This window comes from Coccinella septempunctata, chromosome 3 (assembly GCF_907165205.1).
Source record: "Coccinella septempunctata chromosome 3, icCocSept1.1, whole genome shotgun sequence".
Taxonomy (NCBI): Eukaryota; Metazoa; Arthropoda; class Insecta; order Coleoptera; family Coccinellidae; genus Coccinella; species Coccinella septempunctata.
The window spans coordinates 43501724-43528847 of NC_058191.1; the positions used below are offsets into that span (position 1 = coordinate 43501724).

The 27124-nt window shown below is 39.8% G+C and overlaps 3 protein-coding genes across 5 annotated transcripts in view; 2 read left to right on the forward strand and 1 right to left on the reverse strand.

Annotated features, from left to right (window-relative positions):
- LOC123310483 lies at window positions 1-22894 on the reverse strand. The gene is made up of 2 exons (XM_044893955.1): window positions 22152-22894; window positions 1-789 (listed from the first exon to the last, which is right to left on the reverse strand). The coding sequence occupies exons 1-2, from the start codon at window positions 22570-22572 to the stop codon at window positions 683-685; spliced, it is 528 nt and encodes a 175-aa protein (XP_044749890.1). The 5' UTR covers window positions 22573-22894; the 3' UTR covers window positions 1-682.
- The window catches only part of LOC123310480 (head-specific guanylate cyclase), a 110020-nt gene continuing 102683 nt past the window's right edge, over window positions 19788-27124 (forward strand). Inside the window, exon 1 of the mRNA XM_044893953.1 lies at window positions 19788-19942. The gene's annotated coding sequence lies outside the window, so the exon portion shown is untranslated. The remainder of the gene's footprint in view (window positions 19943-27124) is intronic.
- The window catches only part of LOC123310485 (cyclin-dependent kinase inhibitor 1B-like), a 12019-nt gene continuing 7046 nt past the window's right edge, over window positions 22152-27124 (forward strand). The window contains exon 1 of one of the 3 annotated variants that reach the window (XM_044893960.1): window positions 22152-22247. The gene's annotated coding sequence lies outside the window, so the exon portion shown is untranslated. Of the gene's footprint in view, window positions 22248-23965; window positions 24097-25339; window positions 25498-27124 lie in introns of those variants that run through there. The other 2 variants (XM_044893961.1, XM_044893962.1) reach the window with 2 other exon arrangements.

Consider the following 27124-nt stretch of genomic DNA (forward strand, 5'->3'; position numbering starts at 1 on the left):
AGCAAATGACTTTTCTTCCAATGGACAAATATATTTATTTTTTTCAATATACAAATTGCACTTTACTGAGGGGGTGTTATTTACAAGAGTGCATTTTATATACAATTTTATACAGGGTAGCTCCCAAATAACGACGCGACCTCGAACCGCAAATAATTTAATTTTTTTTCGCGAATATACCCGGGGATCATTTCTTGGGAGCTACGAAATAAATAAATCGGAAATTGCAAACCAATTACAAGTCGATATAATACTCCGTAGACAATTCCTCTCACGATATTTACATAATTCGAAATTAATCAATTCTTTCCCTTGGAAGAAACGTTGGAAATGGAAGAAATAAGCCGGAAACCTGGAAGTATCAGCAGCATCCGGCCCGTCAGCAGAAAAAACTGTTACAGACAAATTGACCACCAACAAATTCAGAATTTCAGGAGATCAAACGAAAGGAGTTCCTTCGAAAAAAAATAAATACATAGTCTAAATAAATGAAATCAAGACCAACAAAAATAGTACTTACTGTACAAACTTAAAATTAATAAAAAATTTTCATTCATGAAACAAAACTTAAATTGTACTCTTAACATACGAAAGAATCATTATTATATTAAATTTTCTTGGAGATCTATATTTTGTAACAAGTGTTTTCAGGAGTCCTAGTCCTTTGATATTGTGTTGTCGCTTAACTCGTCAGCTCGTCGGCCATCCTCGGTATTTTGGTCGGTCTGCCCCCCGTCTTGCTCTTCTTGGGCATCTCCAGACCGGAGCTCTTTTTGAACTGCATGAAATCTGCAAAAAAAATTTAGGTAAGCAATCAATCGGTCGAGATAAGTTGAGTAATTTTTACGACGTGAATAATCGAAAAGCAATCCATAAAAATATGACCTATATATGTTTTTCGGCCGAAGAGACATCAAAACAAATTATCGTTTGGAAGCGGGTTAAATTGAGAGATAAGGATGAGATTGGACGATTCGTCAAGTCTAAACACGTACGCTGTTTGTTCCATTGACAGAGTAGATTTGTGGTACGAAAGACGGGTATAATAATGAGAGATGATTGATGGAATTGACCCAGTTCGGATTGCTCCAGCAGCAGCGTTTCTATCACTATCATTCGGTACATAATATCTAGTAGGCTGGTTGTAAGACATTTCGATTTTCAGGTATCAGGTAACTTAGAACAAAAAAGTCCCTGCGTTTTTTCTTTAGGATGCAACGCTTTTGAGTAAAAAATTTGAACCTATTATTCAAAAAATACTCGAGTAGATGAATCGAACAATGAATATTATTATACAAAAAGGTTTTCAGTTTCTCATTGTTTTATACTTTTTTACAGGGTGTCCCAAATTCGATGTTCACTCGAAAACTAGAATAGCTAGAGCGAAACCGATGACATATTTCCGATTTCTTTTTTAGAGAAACAAGGAATGGTGAAAACCGTAGCCTTCTACGATCTTTCGTTTTTGGGTTATCAGCAAAACATGAGATTTTGACGATTTTGAAAAATTCTCATAACTTTTTTGTCTCTGAAGTTAGAGATCTGAAACTTGAACCTTCTCAGGCACCTTTTTACGTAGAATCTGTTCTAGATTTCGAATTATTAGGCAAACTTTGTTTTTAACGCAAACTATTATTGAGTTTGTTATTTCTGAATTGGAAAAAGATAGTTTATCAGTGGATTCTACGTATTAAAGTGCCTGTAGAAGGTGCAAGTTTCAGATCTGTAACTTCGAAGACAAAAATGTTATTAAAAATGTTATTAGAATCGTATAAATCTCAATTTTTGCCAATAACTCAAGAACGAAGGATCATAGCAGGCTACGGTTTTCACCATTCTTTTTTGCTATGAAAAAAAGCTAGGAAACGTGTCATCAGTTTTGCTCTAAACTCTTCTAGTTTCCGCAATTCCCTCAGTGGATATCGAATTTGGGACACCCTATCTATACATTTTCGCTATCGCTCCTACATAATACGCCATAGAAATACAGCCCGTTTTTCTTTATTATTAAACTGAGCTATAAGAAGTAATACCGAAAAAATTGGGCTTCTAAAAATCCAAAAATTTTAAGATTTTTAATTTTTTTTCGGTATGTTTCGTACATTTGAATTCTCGATTGAAATGATGAACCAATAGATGCGAAATTCTTCGGTTACACAAATTTCCATCGATCGTTAACAAGACTCTTTTCTTACGTCCGTTTCAATCACGGTACAAAAGTTTCCCTCGACGGGAACCAGAAAAAAAAATTATACCCCGATTCTATGCCGATTTTTTATTTCCCAACAGGCCGGAAAATCGTCGAATGGACCACCTGTGCCCTAGGAAACTCTTTAATTACCGAATTCCCATGGCCCTAAATGGATTCGCGTGGTACTCGTTTCCTACTAGGGTTGCGACCCCCCCCTGGTCGCGGAACGAGGGGGGGTGGTTATAAAGGATCAGCGTGTGAGAAAATCGACGATCCGTGTTAATTCGACGCCGACGGCTCGCATCCGGTCGCGCCCGGCGTCGCCGACGTGGGACCGGGGGCGAGAATGTTCGCTTGGTCGGTTCGCGTTTCCGGCTACGCCCTGTATAAGAGATAGCACCGTTTATAATGGGTCGAGATGCTTTCTCTACGGTTGAAAATTGGGTCAATTTTTGCCTGAGTCAAGTGACCTAAACCTACGCCACCCAAAACCTGAAGCATGTCATAGTTTGTTACATTTTTATAACAATTCTTTACACTTGCCCATTTAGAAGAACTTCAACACGATGCTATGTAAAAGGAATGAAAGGGAAAGGGAAAACACTACCCAAAATTTCAATATAGATACCATTAGGTAAATGGTACACTGTCGTTAGGTCCCTGGTCGGATTTTTTTCAGTGTTTCTCTCCAGATTTATTCGTAGACCTTAACCTGGAAAGAAACCATCCCTGATCTGACAAAATCAACCATTCTGATGAAGTCAAGTTGCTATCAAACTCCTACGTCATCGACTCAAAGCTGAGAATGCCGAAATACCACCAACACCAAGGTCTCTTCAGCCTGGGTACCAGGTCACTCTGGAATCAAAAGAAACGAGAAGAAAGGGAACGCAAAGTCCACTCACTAACCTTGCTGTGGTACAGGAAAATGCACCCCATAGGAAAAAGTTTCTCGAGAATTGGGAAAACTAAAAGAGAAACACTGTGGAGGAAGCTTCCAGGTGTAGATCATTCCAAAAAGTTACCTTGGGATTGTGAAACTGCGAGATCCAAGAAGTATTTAGATCTGGGTAAAAAGTTAAGCCTCCTCACTGGCTTCTTCTCGGTTTAAGAAGCAAATGATGAGAATGAGGTTGCCAGAAACTGACGAGTGTAGATTCTGTGGGAAGAGAAGGAAAAGTCTTCTAAAGTCTTGGACGAGAAAATTAGAGAAGGAATGATGACTCAGCATCATTGAAGTCCTCTCAGATATTGGAGTTCATTGGAACTCTGGAGCTCTTACCAAACAGCCTGAGAAAGAACCTACACTAAACTCGGAAAGAACAATTGTAACAAAATTCGGACTTGGTGTGATAAAAATGTAACAAATTTCCGCATGCTATTTGGCAAGATATTTTCTAATCAACATCGATTAACAAGAAACTCATTAGATAGTCCTGAAATTTACACAAACAATGAATGCACAATCCGACAGGGTACAAATGAAAAAAAGCCATCTAAAACGTATTGACAACGATTTAGAACGCATCATATTCAATCTAGAAACCCGCATGAAGAAGAAGAAAAAGGAGGTCCCGATGAATTGACCCGTTAAATGCGAGGTTAAAACCTACAGCGATTGTAGGATGATGTGTCACTTGCGGTAATGTTATGGTTTAAGGCCGTTGACACCACCATAACCATGCCTGAATATTAAAGCAGATGTTTTTATAACCGACCGCTGTTTGTCAACAACTCCCGAGTTATACGTGCATCAATTTAGACGACGTCTTCTTGTACCAAAAATTAATGACGTACAAATACGTAACTGAAATAAGATAATCAGAATGTGGATGGAGCATTGTTTTAGCGTTCTAGGACAAAGCTTCGCGATAAAAACCGAACCTTGGAAGGGGGTTCCGAAAAGGAGATCGCCATTCAGAGTTCCTCGAACGGAAAAGCTCCAGAGATGAAAGGATTCTGGGTCACGCAGCAAGTTAAACAACATCGGCAGTGATGAATAATAATAGTAATAAAGGGACAAAGAAGGCAACGCGTTTCTAGCCGAACACGTGTCGCGAGGAGCACAATCATTTAGGCGAACCTTCCCTTTGCCCCCCCCAACAGCGAGAGCATGGACCGTTTTTCTCACGATGATAGGGAGAGACGATCGGACACTGGACGTTCACGTGGTACCGGCCAGGCCTTTGTGTCCGACGGAGATGATCCAGGATGGATACGCCTTGTTCTATAGTTCCAGTTGTTTACCGAGTGTTTAGAATGGTTGAAGAATAGTCCTTTTTTCTCTACAACGATAATCACCATCGTCTTAGTCGAGGAAACGACGAAACTTTGAGAGAACGAAGTTTTAATACAAGGTACACCCTGTATAGGGACGAACTAGCATCGGATCAAACTCGACATCTGGCGGTAACAATTCGCGATCTTGAACTTTTCGCCGATATCAATTGACCCTTCTGTTGTACGTCCCAGGCGTCGGATCTAGTCTTGCAGCGGAGACTTGACTCCCATATAAACGGTGCACGTTTTTAATTAGCCGATATGTTGCTCGCGAATACCATCGCGCTCGTGATTTATCGACCGGTAGCACGCCGGCGTTACCTACGGGCGCGTTCTCCGTTTTTTCTACCGATGGTTTATTATATGGTCCCGGTTTATGACGGACGATCGCCAAGATTATATGGGTTCGTTTTGCGCCCATGTCAGATGGTGAATGGAAGACGGTCATTGCGCGTTCGACGAAGCAAAGTAGAAAGAAGATTTAACAATGATTTTTCATACGATGTGTAGGTACAGACAGAATCAGAATAAGGCTGACCGGCCACCGAATGCGAAATTGAGCGTTTTCAATGCTAATTTAAGTGGGAGCGCCTAGCAAAGTAGCGTAGCAAATGATATGGCACATACACGACAAAAGCGATTCATAATTTTCAGATATCGCACATCTGAGTGAAGTTTCAGTCGATATTTTGCATCGCCTTTGTCATGTATGTGCTATATCAGTGTTACGCTACTTTGGTGGGCCCTCTCCCTAAGTGACAAGCTACGAATGGAGTGACGTAACTTGTCAATTGTCATGTAGCATTGAAAACGCTCGGCTTCTCTTAACTTCGCATTCGGTGACCGGTCAGCCTTATGCTGCTGATTTTACTCCTAACTTTATGGAAGTCTGTAACATTTTTCCACATTACCTAGATTGGATATTTAAAACATGACATATATAGGGTGAGTCTTTGAGTCTAGCTTCTTGAGGTCGAAAGAAACATTTTTTTCCTTTGCTATTTTTTTCTGAATCGGCTCGGTTTGAAAGATACAGGGTGTTGAAAAAACCATACAAAAATGTTATTTTTAGTTTTATTTCACAAACGGTACTATCGAATGAAATGAATTTCGGAATATGGTTTTTCGTTTATTTGAAGACTCTTTTTCGAACACAAGAAATCACCCACGTCTTCCAGTTTTCTCATTATGACCATTACGTACCATAAAAATGCCAAAAATTCAAAGAACCTAACTCTTGAAATTAAGTTTAGGGATTTATAATGAATATTTGAAAGTTTTGTAAAATAAAAGTATTCTTCATATTTTCTCGTATAATGCGCTGTTTTTGAGTAATTTGATTTTTAAAAATTAAAAAGTATCTGTGATATTTGAAAAATTGGGTACTTTGGCTGAATGCAACTCTGTTTAAAAGATCCACAGATGTGTAGTGTCACAGATTTAGCCAGTTATTCTGAAGATAATTCTGTTTTTCCAGGGGTGGCACAGCTCATTATGAAAACCTAAAATGGCTGTAACTTTTTATCAGGGCCGAAACGGAAAAAATGGTATGGGAAAAAAGTGTCTCTTTTGACCTCAAGAATCTAGTTTTCGTACGAGTCAAAGACTCGCCTTGTATAATTCGATTCTGCCGACCTATACAAGCCGCTGTTTCGTTTTCAACGGCCCACTCTGTAAATAAACGTTGCTCGCTCGAGTACTTAGCCATGATTAAATGACATAGATAGGGTTAAAAAAAATTTCCACCCATTTCGACGATAAACTGATCCTACAACAATCTTTGTTTCTTGACCCGCCTTGGCGGCCAAGATAGACGCGTCAAAAAAAAAACTTTCCGCCGAGCCAGAAAGATAACGCGTTGTCGTATCGTAGTAAAAGGCACGCGAAAAAAAAATTCGGTCGGTAGCGATAAAGATCCGCGGAACGTCGTCGTCGTCCCATCCGCCAAACTACTTCCGTCGCCGCAAAGTGGGCCAAACTTTGACCCGAATAAACAACAACGACGCGTAGTAGTAGTAGTACTCGGCGGAGCGCAAGAAGCCGGGAGAGGAGGGAAAAAAAGGCGACCTTTATTTCGCGATGAGGCGCTGCTCGTGTCCCCCGATAAAAAGCGCCAACCTTGAGAGATCGAGCGCAAACACACACACACATACAATTTTTACGTTCGATAAACGTTTTATTTACTACTACAGCATCCGTTAGTGACGCCGACGCGAATCGGAGTGGGGACCGGGCCTTATGTTATCGTCGTGGACGTTTCCTAGAATGCGATATTTTTCGGGACGGGACGTCATCGAAATTCCCGAAGACGGCACGTGGCCGAGAAGTGATTTACGCCGAATCCGGAGACGGCGACCAGATTCAGGAAGGACGCTCGGCAAGTAGGTGCGGCGCTCTGGCTGAAAAAATGTGAATGGTCTTGTAGTGTCGTAATAATAGAAACTTTCGGCGGTTTAGAATGCCGAGAGCGATGCAATCTGGATGCCGGCAGTGTACGGTTGTACAAGAGTTCGTTGATACTTTTTTAGGTCGAGTATTATAGCAGCGTAAATAGTAAAACTTGCATTAGCTATTGCATAGTTTTATCTATGTGAGCTTTGTCTTGTGATCGAAAGGTTTCGGAAGAAGAACGGGCAGATGTTGCACAAGAGTGCATGACATCCAAAGATCTTGAAATATACAGGGCGAACATGAATAGTTGCGGAAAAATTTAAGGGGGGATTCTTTGTCAAGAAACAGTGTAGGATATTTCATTTTTTGGTTAGAAACAGCTTCCTAAAGATGTTCTTGATTTTTTCCATGAAAGCCATAAAACTGACCCAAATATTTCGGTATATTCATGTTCGACATGCTTTATCTTTTATACAGGGTGATTCTGAATCGTACAAATATTTTAACAGTGGATACTTGGCGTCAAAAGAAACACTTTTTTCCGATTCGGCAGTAATAAAAAGATAGAGCCATTTCAAGTTTTCATTATGAGCTGTGCCACCCCTGGAAAAACAAAATTACCTTCAGAATAACTAGCTAAATCAGTGACACTACACATCTGTGGATCTCTCAAAAGGAGTCGTATTCAGCCAAAGTACCCAATTTTTCAAATTTCAGAGATTCTTTTAAATTTTTGAACATCAAATTACTCGAAAATGGCGCATCATACGAGAAAATATAAAGAATACTTTTATTCTACAAAACGTTCAAATATTCATGATAAAGCCTCAAACTTAGCTTCAAGAGTTTTGTTCTTTGAATTTTTGGTACGCAGTGGTAATAATGAGAAAACTAGAAGACGTGGGTGATATCTTGTGTTCGAAAAAGACTCATCAAATAAATGAGAAACTATATTCCGAAATTCATTTCATTCGATAAAGCCGTTCGTGAGATGGAATTAGAAATAACATTTTTTTTATGGTTTTTCGACAACACTGTATCTTTCTTTCAAAGCGAGCCGAATCGGAAAAAATGGCAAAGGAAAAAAGGGTTTCTTTTGACCTCAAGAATCTATTGTTGAAATATTTGCAGGAGTCAAGGACTCACCCGGTATACAGGTGATTCCTTAACAAAAAGTAGTATTGGCGAGAGTCTGGGTCATTATGAAAAATTTTCTTGAGCATCCCACGCTTAAATACAGCATTTGAAAAGCAATTGTTAATTTTTTTCTTAGAAATCTGAAACTGGCAGAAATTAACTGGAGCGAGAAGGACACCAAGATCAAAGTGATAAATTGCCCAAATCATTACGGTGCAACCACAACCGAAATATCGTGAGAACACCAACGTCTAAAACCGCAACACATCAATCGTTGTAAATAATTCAAGAAAACGTTAACGCAACGCCGGATTAAAATTCAAAACGACCCAACCCGTCTCATATTTCCTCGACTGGTCTATTTACCATTTTTCCTATTCGCAAATTAGACCGGGGCCGTTTAATTTAATTCTCGCAGCATCCGTCGTTAATGGACCTTTCCCCCCTTTCACCTAGTCGACGACGACGAACAAAGCGCGTCCATTAATAGGCGTCCTTTGTGCACCCTTTCCGCAAACCTACATAACTGTCATATCTGACGGACGGTATCCGTCAACACTTGACCGTGGGGTTGACTGACACCCTTCGTCTAGGACGGAACCAGTAATGAGACGAATGAGGGGGATCATTATAGGGTTGAAATGATATATCGGATCTTTGTCCATACCTAGAAACGTTGCGGTGTAACCGAATCTGTTTGGACCATCGGAGCGATTGTGCGAACAATTCATACGTTGAATGCAAATGGGAGAGATGCAAAACGGGGCCTAATCAGCATATTCCGGAAATTGGCCGCCGTTCCAAGGGTGGGAACGGAGTTTTCTCAGGATGATGGCTGCGCCGATAAGGATATAATTTTTACGCATATAATATGGAAAGCGTATCCTGACGTGTGAAGATTGTTGTTTCGCCTGAGACTTGTGTGAAGTTTCACGAGAGGAATAATAAAACGCATCTTACTGCAAGGTTATAACTCAAGACAGACTGTCCCATATTCGATGATCACTGAAAGCATCTGGATAATTATACCTAAGACTTGGAGAAGAAATTTCCAAAGACCCTATAGGTCTTCGAAGTAATAAGCTTCATTCTAGAGTCAAAGAGCGTTTCTATTATATAATAACCGTTTTGGTCAGAAAAATGTTGAGCAGAAACAACATAATATTATAATCGTTTTTAAAAAGGGAGGAATACATCCACAACATCGAAGACTATGGGAGCTTTTGAAGCATTTTATGATTTGCTGTATGTTTTTAAACATTCAACTCATTGACAGATGACAGAGAGGTAGTTTCTTCCTTTCAATTAAACGGACACGTATGTAAGTTCAAACTCCTGTAAGATGCACATCTCGGTCTTATGGAAAAAATTGATGATCCTAACAATGAAAGATCTTTCTTATGTTCCACCTGAATATGATTTTTCCCAAGACAACTCCGGATACCGCCAATACGTAAACAGGTACAATTCCTCTCGTAATTCATCCGGCTACAGAGAAAAAAACCTAATTGCACGCATTTCCCGGCCGTCATCTACGCGGCCCTCTAGAAAGAAACGTATAATTACGACGTATATTATACATACACACACACACAAACACAACAACATGTTTTTCATGTCGATCCTACTACGACTCTACGGATAGGAAGGCGATGGGAGTAAAAAAAAAAGAAAAGAAAAGGATACACATCGTGAGAGACGCGTAACGCGTTTCTAGTACTTCCCACGAGTGTGTCGTGATCGATGACGTAACCCGTGATGCTGCCCCTCTTTCCACTTTCATCCATCATCTTGATTTGGACCAGAATCCGACCTAGCGGCAGGACAGGCTCCGCAGAAGATGAAAATTGTAATTTTTCGTTCAGCGCGTTTAACAAGGATCTTATATACGATGCTCGGAAATGCATAGGTTATCTCTTGTCTTATTTCTTTCAGAAAAAGACGAAAAAATGGAGTTTCATGCAAAAAAAAAATCAATTGAGGGAGAATATGGGAAGCTAGTACTTCATCGGTCCCCTTCAAGCTTGTCTGAATCATTCTACTTGTCGAAACGTACTTTCGATGGGCCATTTTTTGAAACTTTTGAACAAACTAGCCAAATAGTTGGAAAACTTCTCTAGATTGTTACTCTAGGGAGGACAGTTGTCTAGACATCTCTGACATGTCACGCTCGATGCAATTAATGTCTGGAGAGCGAGTTGGCCAGTCCATCCTTTCAATATCAGTCGATCAGGTGGGAGATGCTGGAAATGGGTGAAAGCCAACAAAAAGTCACCTTCAATGGGTGTTTTCGAGGATTGTTGCGCTTCAACAGAAGAAGGAATACGTAAAAAAAAAACTTCACGAAAACCCGATAAAAAATCAAGTTCGATCCTGCCCATTTCACGATCTAAGGCCAACGTGCGTAAGTGGTCAGCAGCCCGTACGTCGGATTTAGTGCCGAGACCGGTTTTTTCCACGGACGGGACCGTGTGTGCACGTACAAGAATAAAAGTTGAAGAAAAAAAAAACAAGACGAGAGAGAGAAGATCGAAATAATAAATCGGAGAGAACTGGCCCGTCGTGTGTGCCGGGTTGGCGTCCGTATAATAAAGAAAGTGGGTGTTGTGTAGTAGTACCTACCTTCTTCTGACCGGCTGGCACGGGTACCACCGCGCGTCTTGTTTTTACCATTTGTTTCGACCGTGTCCCACTGCGTTAACCTGTTTCGCTCCATCGGGGAGAGAGAGACTTGAAAAAATATATACGGGTTTCTAGAGATCGTGAATTTGTCCGAAATGAGGGGAGATGAGATGCCTAATAAATTTTGTGACCGCGATGGATCTGTATGGTCGTCGAAAATTGGGTAATTAATTGTGACAGGGGACGACGTTTTACTCAATTGGACTATTTATTCAATTTCGACACGCGACAGCTGGGGAGATGACAGAAAGATTAGAACTGTCATTTGATCGTGTTCATCAGCTATGTTCACTTTACAATTACGGTTTGATTATGATTTCTGTGAAAGTTGAAATTGTGAGCATCGAATTTGGAACACCCTGTACAAGGTGCGGTCAAAATTTGTTGTCTACTGAGGGGATCTCTAGAATTATAAGAGGTAGAAGAAAACAGATGACACATTTCATAGCTCTTTTTCTGAGAAACAAACGATGGTGAAAACCGTAGCCTCCTACGACTCTTTGTTTTCGAGTTATTAGTAAAAAATGTGATTTTGAAGATTTCGAAAAGTTCTCACAACCTTTCATCTCTAAACTGACAGATCTGAACCTTGAAAAGTATCCAAGAAGGTTCAAGTTTCAGATCTGTAACTTTAAACACAAAAAAGTTATGAGAACTTTTCAAAATCGTCCAAATCTGATTTTTTGCTAATACATATCTCAAAAACGAAGAATCGCTGGGAACTACGGTTTTCACCATCTTTTGTTTCTTTGAAAAAGAGCTAGGAAATGTGCCATGCGTTTTCATGTAGCTCTTACAGTTCTCGAGATATCCTCAGTAGACAACCAATTTAACCCACCCTGTACACTGTGACAACAGGCCTTAGCTAACAGAATTCTCTGGACTTGATTTTCACAAATATGAGTTTTTCAACCACGACAAGTGTTTCGCTATCACAATAACATCTTCAGGTAGGGGTCTTTAAAAAATTCACTTTTGTGAAAATCTTATAATCTTTTTTTAAATGAATTTTGAATTTTCGACAAGTATCGGCCACATCAATTCAAGAATTTCGAATTTCCCCGACTTATTCTGTTCGAAAGGCTCGTTATTGCGTCAAAATCGTGTTGCATTGCGAACGTCTATGCTCCATAAGTATTATTAAGAAAACAAACAATCAGTTTGCCAAGCAGCGAGACCAAAACCCATCAATCATAGATACCTAGTTTCCTGTAAGGAAAACATTCAAATTCAAAGTAATCAAAACAACGCACAATCCCCTTAAAACTTTCCTACGCTCAATTAACCCCCACAAATCAAAAGTTTCACCGCCGTCTAGCAAAGAAGGTCGATTTGCATTTTTACGCCCTAAATCGTGGACTAACGACCATCGGCCGAATATTTGTAAAACATTCGGTTCCTCCTATCGGCGGATCTTGTCTCTCGTAACGGAGACTCCCTGTAGAGATGCGTATCAACGGGTAATTAGCGCGGACGCTTCCAAACTACCGGTCGTAGGAAAATTTGAAATTGAAATCGTCGAGGACAATTGCTCGTGACGAAAGAAATTAGCCTTTCACCGAGCTCTTATAACTCGTTCTTTTATTCATTCCGCGCGTTCGTAATCGGAGCGTGTACCGAGACAAATGCGAATAGATCGGGACAGTTGGCGGGCCGCGTTGCCGGATCGGATAGAAATCGCCTCTTATCTAAACGTCCAGATGTAATATAAAATATCAGTAAGCCAGGAGAAAAAAACCACGATGATAAAAATTCCATAAATACTAAGGCCAAAAACATTCATTTTTGCTCTATGACTCGGATCGGTACTACCCAACTCTGTCTATGATCGGTGTCAACCTCACTTTTATCAAACTGACGTATTGAGGGGCAAACAAACCGTCGATGACTCCTATGATCGCAAAACATTAAATTATAGGTACCTTGTCATCATTATCGATAAGTGTCACTTGTCAGCTGTCCGAAACGTCAGTGGGAAACACCGTAGATGGTGACGTCGATAATAAATGACTTAATTCAGTGACCTCGGAGTTGTTTACATTTTCCTTCGGTAAACGTCAAAAATCTCAATTAACTCGTGCTTTCTTCGTTCTTTCTCGATCTGACTCTTGAGTTTTAGAGTCCGGAGTAAGGCAGTAGTTTGAAAAAATAGAGCATTTTCCGAATTCTCTGAATCCGCTGATCTTCCCTCCCTACTTGAGAAATTGCCATATATCCACAGACCATAGAATAGGAAGGTTGAACATTACCGTCACCGATCACAGAGGGCGGATATCTATTTTAAGGTTATGTGAAATGTCAGACGTATCATTTGAAACTCTCACGCGGCAGATGTTCGTCACCTGGAGATCACCTTCGGTGGATCTCACCCAGGGCAAGAAAAAAATCCACTCTCGACTAGTTCTCGTAAAAAATCGAGACCATTTCGCGCATCTGGCAACCCCGATCCTCCTCGGACCATAGAATATTCCTTTGTTTACTAGAGATAGGCCAAGGGAGTTCGTTGGCACCGCAGAGTTCAGCGTTCTCCGTCATCGGATGGACGAGGAGGAGGAAGTTGCGTATCTCCACAATAAACCAAGAATCACACTCTCTTATTGTTTTACATAGATAATGACAGGACGGCACACGAAAACAGAAACGGGTCGGCGTCCCACGGGACTCCGACGCAGATTACGCGAACGAAACCGAACTTGCGGTACTCGGAGGAGTAACGAGACGGAAATTATTAATTGGCGTCGAGAGATGGCGCTACGGGTCGCGGGTACGGCGATGGTAACGGGTTCGCAAGTTCCTTGACATCTTTGACGAGATGGCACGGTTATACGGGATTCGTATATTATATGATGGCTTACGTGACATACCATCGCTTTTTGCGAAGATGGAGCAGCGACGTTATGGTCCGCCGCATACCGATCGGAAGAAGCAACTCGAGAAAGGAAAGGGGAATGTGTCAAACTTGAAACGTGGAATAGGCGCCACAAGCTTCCGACCCCAATCGATTACTTCTTGACGTTTGAAATGCCGTAAATTCCTCGGTACTCAAAAATTTTTGAGGCAGAATTTTCGAGTTTCGACGAATCGTGATTAATAACGAATGGTTTGGACGGATACGGCAAAAAAAAACGAATCATTATCCTAAGAACCGTTTGTTGCATACACTTCTGTAAGTTACTTGATATCTTTGGAGATATAGAACGTTATCTCTCTTTGAACTTTGAAAAAAGACTGCTTAGGATGTGTGTTTATGAACATTAGAGAATCTAGACTTATTAGAGACCTTTGACAGTGAATTAATATCTAAAACGTTTTGTAGTTGTTTGAATTTACCTATAAATCTAACAAAACACAGTCTTCTAGCTGAAAATTTTGGTTTGGAGGCGTATTTCACAAGAATTTGGGGCTTTCATTTCATTTTTCATCAAGATCTGAGTGAGGCTCTTGTTCAGAGTTTTTGGAGACAAGGGGATTAGATTTGGATGAATCGTGATTAATAACGAATCGTTTTGACGGATACGGCAAAAAAAAACGAATCGTCACCGATGCATACAATTCTCGGAATTATGAGTTTTCGCCATTTCTCTTGAAATTAGGCCTTTGATTGGGCGAAAATATGTTGATCAGAGTCTTATTGTTGGTTACTTCTAAAAACTGAGGTAACAGGCTTCTTCTGGCCCGATTGGTTACCGCGACGGTCATGATTCACCTCCGCGTCGTAAAACAAAGCGGGTATTTATCCGGGGGAACGTTTATATTTATCTTTGCCTCCTCCGCGAACCACACCCAGGCGATCTCTTTCGAAAGACAGAAGAGACCCCGGTGGCCCGGTTCTCGACCGGGCGTTGCATGGGCATCATTATCATCATGTCAATCCCGTCGTCCGTGCACATGCAGCACGATGCCCCGTGTGCATGCATGCGACGACGGGAGAGGCGTATAGAGGATCGTTTACACCGACGACCGGGCGAGCGACTTCTGTTCGCGAAACGTGGGTGCTGTGCGGAATCGTGGTACCGTACCGGGTTGGCCCCGGGGTAACCGATTCGCCGATGGCGAAGACGTATCTTCCTCGTATAAGGGGTTTTTGACCCCCGAAAACGCCGTTGACTCGATGCCGTTTATCCCAAGCGCTCACAAGATATCACGCGAAATGGGCAGCAGTGATATGGACCCATCATCGAGGACACGCATTATCAGACAGAAGGGTTCAGATAAAAAGGGCACCTTTAGGAGCTGCAATTTGTCACAAATACTCATTATGAAAGCTTTTATAGATGTGAATAAGGACGTTATGGCCCATTTTGACAGCTTCACTTCTACTTGAGCAGGCTTGACATACTCAGGTCACACTGGCTTAGTTATCATCTCGTGAAGATCCAGTACTAAATCTTTCCCGCCTATATGCATCCTAAGTCTGCCAGCCTCACATACTATGTGTTGAACTGCTTCTTCTGTCGATCCACAGTGCCTGCATGTTCCATCAGCCGACAATCTCATGGTGCAAAAGATACTTCATAGAAAATGTCACTTCAGTAGTTCCAGTCAGCTTGTGGTAACTTCTTCTGACGTTGGTGTTTGAAGGCAACAAGGATCTTTTCGCCTCTGCAAGTCTAAGAGTGTTCCTCCAGGTGGAATTTACGTATATTGTTGACCTAGCATTGTTGGGCTGACGTCTTGTGTTGGCCTTTACCAACCCCACAAAGGGGTTCAGGTTCAGCAGGTGTTAAATTTGATGTCCTTTCGGCAGGTTCATCAGCTTTATCGTTTCCTTTGGTACCAATATGTCTTGGCTCCCAATGGAGAGTCACCTTATTCATTACATCTGACCATCACTTGCTTAATGATGTTAGGGCATCTGTCAGCAGAGAACCGTGTGAATCTTGAGCCCTTGGACAGGGTGTCCAATGATTATAAATTAATAACATTGTCTCTGTGTAGGGACTCACTAGAATGCTTCTCAGTCAGATCTTTGTATCTTCTTCAACACTGTATTCGTGGATATACGCGCAGAAAGAGTTCACGCCTCTACTGGGATTGTTAGTTATGTGAGTCCGGACTGGGTCAAAGGAGCTTGTTGTTTCCGTGATCTACGTCGAATCTCCATAGAAGGTACCATCATTGAAGAGATAGGAGAGCATTCCACATCTACCCGCACAGCTGAAACCCAAATGACCCAATTCGCAACACCTCCGACTGGATACCCGGCGACCCGATGGCGCAAGTGGAGCAATTCCAAAACGTGTTCCAACCTGCTGCGTCCTCCGAGGGCGTGGGCGTGCGCGTCATCCGCGGACCGTATCGGAACCGGCAGTAAAAAAGTTTTTTGTCGACGCGTAAAGTCGTATAATAATAATAATGATGATGACGATAAAGCCCCGGGGCTAGATATAGGTAGAGGCCGTAAAACTGCGGCTATGGAAAAGTGCGTGTAAGCGACCTTTCAAAGTCGTTCACCTTGGCCGGTGCGTTCACCTCACCTCTTTCCCCACCACTCCGGGGGCACCCTAAAGATGTCAACAACAACAGTTCTTGGGAGCTCCGGACCGAGTGGGTTAGAGGCGAGACGAGAACGATCTCCCACAGATTTCGATTTCGTATTCTATGATTGCGCTCTCGCCTTCAGGATTAGGGGCGGACTGGGTAATTTTTCTGGTATATTCTCCATCGTTGATCTGAATTGTTGTAAATCCAGATGATGTTACTACCAAATATGTGCCACACTTCATTAAGTAATGCAGTATCAAAAAAAATCAGTCGAGCAGCGTCGAACGTGCTCAGTACTCGGATGGTTGGCCGTTCTGGTTGAAGCTTTCGATTTCACAGCGGCACCTGTTTCACGTTTCAATTTGAAATTCGATCCGATCGCCAGCTCAGGAAATACGGGATTATTTTTCGAAAATCCCACCAATTGTCTCCGCCACAGATGGTAATCGGTATTTTAGTTATCACGGGACAATTTGGCTCATTCACTTAACCATAAACCACCGTATATTGAATTTTATTTGTCCACGCAAAATTTAGACAGAATGATCGAAAAAAAATACAGTTCTTTGGGCATGATGAAGGGTGGGCTTACTTTTGAAAATTATGGAACATAATTTTTGGAAAAGCCTACTTCATGTCTGACCAATATCGAAAATAATATAAAGGCTGTTTCATTCATAACTGAAAAACATAAGGTTCCAGGAAAAAACTAACTATACAGTATGAGTCCTTAACTCCTACAAATATTTTAACAGTAGATTCTTGAGGTCAAAAGAAACACTTTTTCCTATACCATTTTTTCCAATTCGGCCCTGATAAAAAGATATAGCCATTTTAGATTTTCATACTAAGCTGTGCCACCCTTCGAAAAACAAAATTCCCTCTAGAATAACAAGGTATATCTATGACACTACACATCTGTGGATCTTTTAAACAGAGCTGTATTCAGCCAAAGTACCCAATTTTTCAAATTTCAGAGATCCTTTTAAATTTTTGAACATAAAATTACGCGAAAATGGCGCATCATACGGGAAAATATGAAGAATACTTTTATTTTACAAAAATGTTCAACTATTCATTAGATAACGTCCAACTTAGTTTCAAGAATTGGGTTCTTTGAATTTTTTTTATTTTTATGGTACGTAATGGTCATAATGAGAAAACTGGAAGACGTGGGTGACATCTTGTGTTCTTGTTCAAATGAATGAGAAACTATATTCAGAAATTCATTTTCTTCGATGAAACCGTGCGTGAGATAGAACTAAAAATGATTTTGTTATGGTTTTTCAACAGCCTGTACCTTTTAAACCGAGCCGATTCGAAAAAAATGGTAAAGCAAAAAAGTTTTTCTTTTGACCTCAAAAATGCACTGTTCGAATATTTGTATGAGTCAAACACTCGCCCTGTATACGTCACTGAATTCTACGACAAAAATTCCATCAGAACAATTTTCAACTTCTCCGATTAGAGAAAGATAACCGAGATATGGATGGGGGGTGTGACAATTTTCTATTCCACCCTGTATCTCAAAAACCGAGAGAGCCATCAAAATTCTGCTCACTCCATTCTTAATTACACAATCGCCTGAATCGTAATCCTCTATCTCCGAAAATAAGAGAGATACCCCGCAAGAGTGCCCAGAATGGGACACCCCGTACATATATCGGAAACGACGCCGAGAGAATCCATCACGCGATCGAGGATCCGGCAATCGTAAAATTTCAGCGTCACAATGCAAGGTGAAACGTCACGATGCGACCTAATCGTCGTGGAAACAACACCATTGTTCACCTCCGAGATCGGTAAGGTAACACCGGTGGCCCTCCGCCGCCGCCGACCTTGGGGCTACCGGCTAGGCGCGCTCGCAGCGGCCCATGCCTTCTCATATCGTTTTTTCTCCCCGAAAACGGGCGTTTGGGCACGTTCGCGGCGCGTCCCTGCATTTCCCCCCTCCCTTCCGCCATTCGCCAAGTGTGTTAATTTACCAAGGACGCTGCGGCGATTAGAAACGACGCAGTTTTCCTCGGAGAACGGGTGCCGTCAGCTTTATGACGCGAATTCTAATTATTACAACAAGGTTCCCCCCGATTCGAAATGCATCTCCGATGCTCGTAAAATATGCGAGGTCACGGGTTTGCAATGCGTTACTGGGATTATGTATGTATGTATAGGAAACTGTTCCTTTTGTTCCTTCCACCGATACGAGAATGAAGTATCTGCATTGTACAGGATGTAAATGAATGGTTGTTGGTGATTCCTCGTCAAAAAATAGTGCCTGCTTAGATAGAGTTCCATAAAGGTGCATCTATGAAGCAATTTCTTTTCTTAAGAATCAAGAAACTGACGTAAATGAAAATGAGTCGATATTCTATGGAGGCGAGAGGACAATCAAAAAAATCTTCCCTATAATTGCAGGGGATGGAAGAAGTCAGTCCTTAAATTTACTTCGCTAAATCCTTTTTTCCATATTCATATTTTACCATTGAAAAATTTATTTTAGGGAGCTTGAACAATCTCCTAATTTCTCGCTAAAAATAACGGTATAGGGGTAGGAATTTTCTTCGAGTTTAATTTGACCAAGAAGGTGTTTCAGAAAAACACAACAATTTTTTATTGACTTCGCGCTTTCATAGAATGTTCGCTAAATTTCATCTTTGTCAGTTTACTGGTTTCAAAGGGGGTTTTCAGGGGCACACCCTGTTTATTTTCATTCTCATATCGGATACTAGCTCATCAGATAAACATACAATTATTATAAAATTGCGACCAAAGTATTTATTACTGGAATGGCTTCAGGTATGTCCAAATATGGAAGGGATTTTTTTTTAAATGGTCATTATGAAAGTTGTGAAGCACTAAATTTCGCGTCAAATGAGACTAAATATATTTAGAGTACACGTCAAAGTTTGACCAATCTCTCGGAATAATAAATATTCGTTTCAACACAAATTGTGACTCATAAAATATCCTTTTAATAATATCGGTGATTCATGTTTCCTTTTTTCTTCTTCTTCTTGCCAGAATCTCGCAGAAATCCCGACAATTTCAGTTCGTTTATGCAGTAGGTAGATAAGTAAATAGCCCTTCATAGAAGGGTAAGAAGAGAAATAAAAGAATTTACAACAAGATTTCGACAGAATCTCGGAGAAATCATGACAATTTAACGATCTTTTTCAGGTCGTTTATGCAGTAGGTAGATAAGTGAGTAGCCCTTCATAGAAGGGTAAGAAGGGAAATAAAAGAATTTACAACAAGATTTAGATCCTTCTGCAACCTTCCTAGAAACTTATTCGGAAACATGAGTAACTCGAAATGGTTATATAGTAAATGAATGTTACAAATTATAATTTCTTAGAAAGCTGTACTTCTTCTCAGAATTCAACGTTACAAAGGCATATTACAGAAGGTCTGATTGACGATATCCAGGTAGTACTATCAGAACGAGCTAAAAATATTACTGAGTGGATTCATAATTGTCACTCGAAATAGAACATACGCATAGAACAATATGCAATTGCATCAACTATTTGAAATGAGATAAGATATCAAGAAAACATCGTAGATAATAACAGGCTTTGTTTTAAAGCACTGACAAATCACAGCGTATCAATTTCCGAGATGTAGAATTAAAAAAAAATTATACATTACTTGCACCCTTGAAATCAAGATTGAAATGACAGTTCAAATGAACCGTTACAGCCATTAACACAATACCCAAGTTAAAGTGTACATAATGTTTGAAGTCATTATAAGGGTACAGACCATTAGAAGATAAAGGTAAAACTGAATAACATTCATTTTCTTAAATGGCTTAATACGAGCTAAGACTTAATTTCAGTTTCAAAATTCGTTGTCGCAATGATTATCTGGAAGAAATGTTAAGACTTCCCTCACGTTAAGTTTCAAGTAATTTAATGAAGGATTACAGAGAATATTTCAAGCCATCTCAACATTTAAGACATCAAATCTGAATTAGGAGTTTTTTCAAATAGAAAGAAACTGTTCTTAGTCATCATACAGACAAATAGAACGGTTACTGTAATGCAAAAAACGTAAAAAGTCGGCAAGAGTTTCCCAGTAGCAACAAAAAAAGTGTTGCAAACGTAGATGGACAAATTTTCCTTTCCCTTTCCGTGACTTCCAACAAGACCAGGGTCTTTTCTCCCCTTTCTCGCAATTTAGACCATCTGGCGACTCAAACAATACGCTACACTTCGAGGAAACAATGTTTACCGATCTCCAAAACAAACAACAGTCCATTCTCCTCGTCGTCCAACAAGACAAAGCACACAACTCCCACTGTAAATATTATCTTACCATATTTATTTGTTTTACGAGTCTCCCTCACCTCGTATGCAACTCCATCAACGGAGGTTATTTCGGTTCAGGAAACCCCATCCGATTTATCCCCTGTATCGATCGCGTTCACGTCACGCGTTTACGTTATTTTCGACGTTGTACCTACGCACAGCTGTTTTCGTCCGGGCCCCGAATGCACATATAGATACTAAACAAACGCGCCGACAGATGTGCATCCTCGACCAACGCGGGGGACGCCCATTGTTTACGTGGGGGTGCGGTGCATATAGCACGCGGGGTTGAAAAAACCGTTAAATTCGAGGGTCGTATAAACGAGACGCATGTGCTCGGAGCTACGCGAAAATTGGTTTGTTGGGTTCGTTAATATAGGTATAATTTTCGGGGTCACCAGGTATATCTCGGATGTTGGTTGTTTTGGATAATCGTCATCTCGTTAGAGAGGAGGTTTCGTTGTCTATACATTATAATCAAACAAAATTAAGAGACCTTTTTTGATTTTTGTCAAGAGGCCTCTTTTTCCCGAGTAACATCACCCTGAATTTGCCCTTGAAAATAGTCTTATCTTGTTATCTCAAAATCTGGTTATAGGAAATCTCAAAGGGCTACCTATTTTGGCTATTTAATACTTTTTACTGGGTCACAAGGTCTTTGGAACCACCGTACAAGAATTCATTCATGATTATGAAAACCTCTAAGTCGATAGCTGCATATAATAATTCATAAATCAAACCCAAATGCCATATTACCATCCTTCATAAAGAACGTTTATAAATAAGTGATTTGAGAGTTACTATTCCTGTTATATATATATATATTCTTTTGAAAAAGAGTGTTACAAACTTTTACAATCTGAAAATAACAATGAAGCGGGTGTAAAGAAATGGAACAAGAGACAGATCCTAAAAACCTGTTTCTCGTTCCAGATCTCAGTGTAAGCAATGAAGAAAAACTAAATACCCAAAGCCTAGAAATATTTTGTTGTAAGCATAAAAATATATAAAAAAAAAGGATTCATGATCATTAGTAATAAAAAACAAATAGGTATGTTAATTCTTCAGCCAAATTAGAAAATGAATGAACTAACTCAACAATGCGACAAATTGCTGATATGCAAAAAAAATATGAATTCCATTCATTATTCGGAATATGATTGCACAGCACTTGGGTTATGCAACTCCCAATTTGAAATAGAAGGGTTCAAAATAAAACTGTACGCCTCTTTTGCATTTCGCTGGCACTGATCTATGGGTTATTTACCATGGATTCAAAATAGGAGGCTAAATCCCCAACAAATCGAAGGTAATAGATTCGCTCGATAAACAAGTCGGCGAAGATGCGTGTGCATTTAATGATTTGCTCAGCGATTTGCAATTGAAACCGGTTGATGGCTTGTCCGCACGTGTACAACGTCCAAGTTTATATCGAGGATTATGGATGAAAGCTCCCAGTGAATGGGATTGATAGATGCGACCGGAGAAACCGTATTTTACGATCCTACTAAACTGTTTCGACTTTGATACGTTGCACTATCGCCTATTCGGGCGGGCTTCATGTATCTAAACACGGAGATAAGATTTCATTCTAGGAGTGCCTAGCTAGACTCTCGACGCTTTTCTTCTATCATTATTTCGACATATCAGATAAAGCAGTAAGATCGAAAACATACCTGTGATGAGTGATTGTGTTTTGTGACTGTTCTTTGGCGGAGTTTTCTCCTCTTCCACAGCAGTTTTCTCAATTTTCAGGTGGCATATATTCTCAGGTAAGCAATACAAATCGTGATTGTCAAATTCCAGATCTTTGGACGGTCTCCTCTTCATGGGTCTAGAGCATTTGACAGCAGGTGAAGCTGGTCTCCAGTCGTATTTGCCATTGGGACTCAAAGGTTTATCATTTACGAAATCGAAATTCCAACGTTCAGTCTGGGTGACGATACGTTTTTCCAACTCTTGGCTAACGAAACGTTGTGTAGCTTCAGCATCGTACGGTCCAAAAAGTTGCCTTTTGACCTTTTGCACTTCCCGCCTGTAGGGCTTAGGCTGGAAAAGGTTGGTGTGTGGTTTGTTATAATAAACTCCTACGCTCATTTTGTTTACAGTTCACAACTCCGCAACCAATAAAACACTCCAATAAGGATAATGATAAGTCGAGATTGCAACAACTGTCACTTAGTTTATTCAGTGCGCCAAAGTTTTAGCACTCGTAGAAAACGAAAATAACTCGTCTCGTTCTAAATATTCGTATCCACGTGACTCTTCACTATTATTTACACTGTGGACGCGGTTTTTCTCAGCTCAATCAATGCGTACGATCGAACTCATGCACCAAAAATCACGACGCACAACGATTGAACGAACAAACAAACCTCTACGAACGAAGCCAGCCAACTCGTAAGTGACTGACAATTTCAAGGCGAACGCAAAGCAAGCGCACACTGGAGGCCTGTGATTGGTCGAGAAGGGACGCTCAGCGTGGACTGTTCCAATTACGAAGAGTTTGTAGGGGAGGCCGCGATTAATTTGAAAGTTAGCGTGGCTTCATCTACGCTCGGATAATGTTTGTTGATTTTTCGAAATTCAAATCGGGTATTTGGATGGAAGGCGGTACCTACGAATTTTCGCGGTATAAAGTTCTATTTTAATACACTCGAAGAATTATTTAAACCACAGTTAGCGGAAATCATCAATTACCAAAATGCATAGAAATTAAAAATGAATAAATTTTATGATGACATTATCGCCTTTCCTAGGACTATCTTGAATTTAATCTATTTCAATTTATTCGTACAGTGCACAAAGAATAGAAGATAATTTAACTTCATTAATTCAACCATAATCGGTCATTAATTAAGGCTGAGTTGTTACAATGAAAGGTTTATTCATAATAATTTATATGATTTTATTTGATTTCCGATATGAACGTTGAAACATATGTTGATGTTACGCCACCTTCAGACTAGACATATTGTCTGGTCAGATTTATTTACTTCCCGCCTAAAACAGGTAGTACCCCCATATCAACAATATTACCGATTTGAACGAGTTCCCGCTTTTATTGGAATGGCAGGTAGAATTTCAGAAATTGAGCTCGTCAAAAAACTAGAGGGATGGGATGACACAACCGCCCTATATTGTTATCGGTAATCGAGATACCGCACCTGGAAATAACTGATTACTATTGTGTCGAAAATAATTAGCATATAGCATTGACTTCAACACGTCAAACCATGAATAATCGGAAATTCTAATTTTTGCCACCTATCAAAGTAGATGAATTGATAATTTACAACTCTATTCACCGCACCACCTATTTTCGTATCTGGGTCAAGTGAACTATTTTATAAATATTCCCATTATGTGAGAACAATAGTTCTTGTTCTTGAATCTACTCGAAGGAGTCCCGTTAAGTCTATTATTATTGTTTGCGATCTAATAATTTCCGTGATTAATGTGATAGGCAACCATGCATACACGCCGGTGTAAGTTCGGTGGTAGAAGGAGGCAAATTCAAACGTGACAGTTGTCATTCATATTTCAACTTATACAATTTACAATGATTTATAATAATTGATATTAAAAGTGGTGTTTTTCCGAGATATACATAGAAAGAAGGTATGTTCTCACGTTTTCTTTGTTTGTGTTTAAATATGGACATGCATCTGCACAAGAAAACTTCGTTTCAAGTCCCATTATTTGAAAAAGTGGGTAGATATTGACTCCCCTCTGTGGGGAAATGCCGTTTAGCAAAATTTCCCCTCTCAACAAGGAAATTTCACACTTCCGATTCTTGGCGGTACAATTAGGGTCAGAAAAATGAGAAACTGGTTTCAAAATATCTATATGTTTCTGTTTGGTAATTCGCCAGTTTGTAAATGATTTATTTCTGAAAATGAGCTGATGGTAGTATACTGGGATGCCTAAACTTCGACACAGCTAAAAATTTCATTCGGATAATTAGTTCAGAACTTGAGGGAATCAAAAAACTTTTACGTTTCACTAAATATGACTCAGTTTGCGTCCAACGGTTTGATATTCTCCAGAAAGTGGACCTTTGGGCCGTCACAAAGTAGGGTAATAAAACAATTAACAACAAGATTTCGACCCTTCTGCAACCTTCCTAGGAACTTATTCAAAATCATGAGTAACTCGAAAGGGTTACCTACCTACATAGTTGAATGAATGTTACAAATTTCATTTTCTTGGAAAGCTGTGCACCTTTTCAGAATTCAACGTTACAAAAGCATATTAGAAAAGGTCTGGAATATATGATTCACGATATACAGGTAGTCTATCAGAACGAGCTAAAAATATTGCTGTGGAAGAATGCGCATCCACCATAATTGTTATTTGTAGCTACGGTTTTCTTATTTTCACGCGTGTTTATGGGATGAAAAGAAACCGCTGCAGTATTCAAGGGGTTGACAAGTTAATATGTGTTATTTTTCGGAGGAATAAGTTTCAATTGGGTGGGACCTATTCTTTAAAACCTCACCCACAGTATTTGCATAGTTTTTAACATATTAAGTGATGTCTCTGATATTATCGGAGTATTATAATTTTCGTGGAGCCAGTATGGCTGGAATCGGAGCAGAGCCCACCAAGCAGTCGCTCCTCGATGTATTCAGAGCGTATAGACGTCAGTCGCAGTAACTGTTCACGCACTAATTAAAAAAATTACCGACATAGGTGCTCAACCCCGACGACTTAAATTGATTCAAAAGGCCGATCGTAATTATCCTCATCATCAAGATCCATCCGATGTTCCGGTAAACGTGGATATGTGTAGATGCGGCATTCGTATATTTAACTTCATTCGTAACACAACAACAATAACACAAAGTTGTCCGTTGTTTTATCATTATAGAGTCAGTGGGTATCCTTGCCAGTCAGGAAAGGTTCAGTTCGTTTCAGTCTTATAGCTAATCTGCATGCGAAATAGATAGTTGCTGGTGAGAATATGAATTGAATTATGTGAGAATTTCCATCAGGCAGGGTCGGCGACTATAGGGAGAGGTAAGAAAACGATGAATGTTTTAGGTATACCTACAAATATTTCATTTTCCAGAGCCTTTCTATTTCAGGTTTTCAAAATGTATTGACTGTAGAGTAGAGCACAGAAATCTTAAATGAATTCTCTTCTTCATTTCGACTGTGGTTCACCATTTGCGATGATGAATCTTTCTCTCGAAAATTTCACAGTTTACGCTTCGAGACATCAAGATTTCGATTGTTGGTTAAACTAAAGACCATCTATCTAATTTGGCTAGATGTTAACAATCTCCGTTTCATCCCAGTGACCGATTTTTTTCGAATTGATACACTTAGATGCGCCCAAACCATTAAAAAGTATTTTGCGCGAATCATTCATCTGTTTGCTAGCATCCAGTACTATTTTTTTCTCGGTTTTCCAAGTATAAGCGCCATCGAGTTCACGCAAGTGGAACATAAGCTCGTGCTTCATTATATCCGTATCTACTGCAACTAACAACATAATGACGGTGTAGATTGTCTTGTAGAATGAAGATCTGTCGACTGTTTTGTTCCAGAAGCTCAACGTACCAAATATAATTCAACAGAGATTGTTGAAATGTCCAATGGACAGATTTTCATAATTTTGTTGAATGTCCCTGAAAAATTGGACTTGGTTTCCGTCCATCCTGCTCTAAACACTCTAATTTAGCTCCAACAACGTTCAGAAATATAAAATATTTCACTATCTTGAACTTTTCAGATTTTAAGACTTCTTAAAGTTGAATAGGAAAAGATAATAAAATCTCAAGGATTCAGGATATGTAAAGAAGAGTTACCCTAAAAAGTTTATGAAGAGATGCAAAATCCTCCCAAAATAAATTTCAATCGATATCTGAAAGAAGAGTTACATTTAGATATGAATTTCGTTGGAATTCACTGTTGGAAATGAACAGAGCAGTCATAGAACAGCCTGTATCATATCGTTGTTATGATGATTTTCTAGAAAAAAACTTAAAGAATATCGAAAAACACCTTATGTAACAGTCACATTTATCATAGATGTGAGAACAGTGGAACACTCAGTATACTGGGGTCAGTCTTTGACCCTTACAAATATTTTAACAGTAGATTTTTGAGATCAAAATAAACACTTTTTCCTTTACCAATTTTACCGAATCGGCTCGGTAAAGATACAGGCTGTTAGAAAACCATAAAAAAATGTTATTTTTTGTTCATTTAACAAACGGTTCTATCGAATAAAATGAATTTCAGAATACAGTTTTTCATTCACTCGATGAATCTTTTTCGAGCACAACATATCACCCACGTTTTCCAGTTTTCACATTATGAACATTACGTGTCATAAAAATACCAAAAATTCAAAGAACCCAACTTTTGAAACTAACGTCCCGTTTCATAATCCAATTCAAAGTCACTAACGGCCGGTTTCATAATCAAACCTAAAGTCGACTTAGTTTTAAAGCTTCCTTCAACCCTACTAAAACAGTAAAGTAAGCTTTAAGCTTAAAGTGACTTTGAATTTGATTAAGAAATTGGACTTTAAAGCTCAAAGCTTCCTTTAGTGTCATTTTTACGGTCGGTTTCATAATAAAATCTAAAGTCGCTTTGATTTTAAAGCGTCCCTAAACCCTACTGAAAATGACACTAA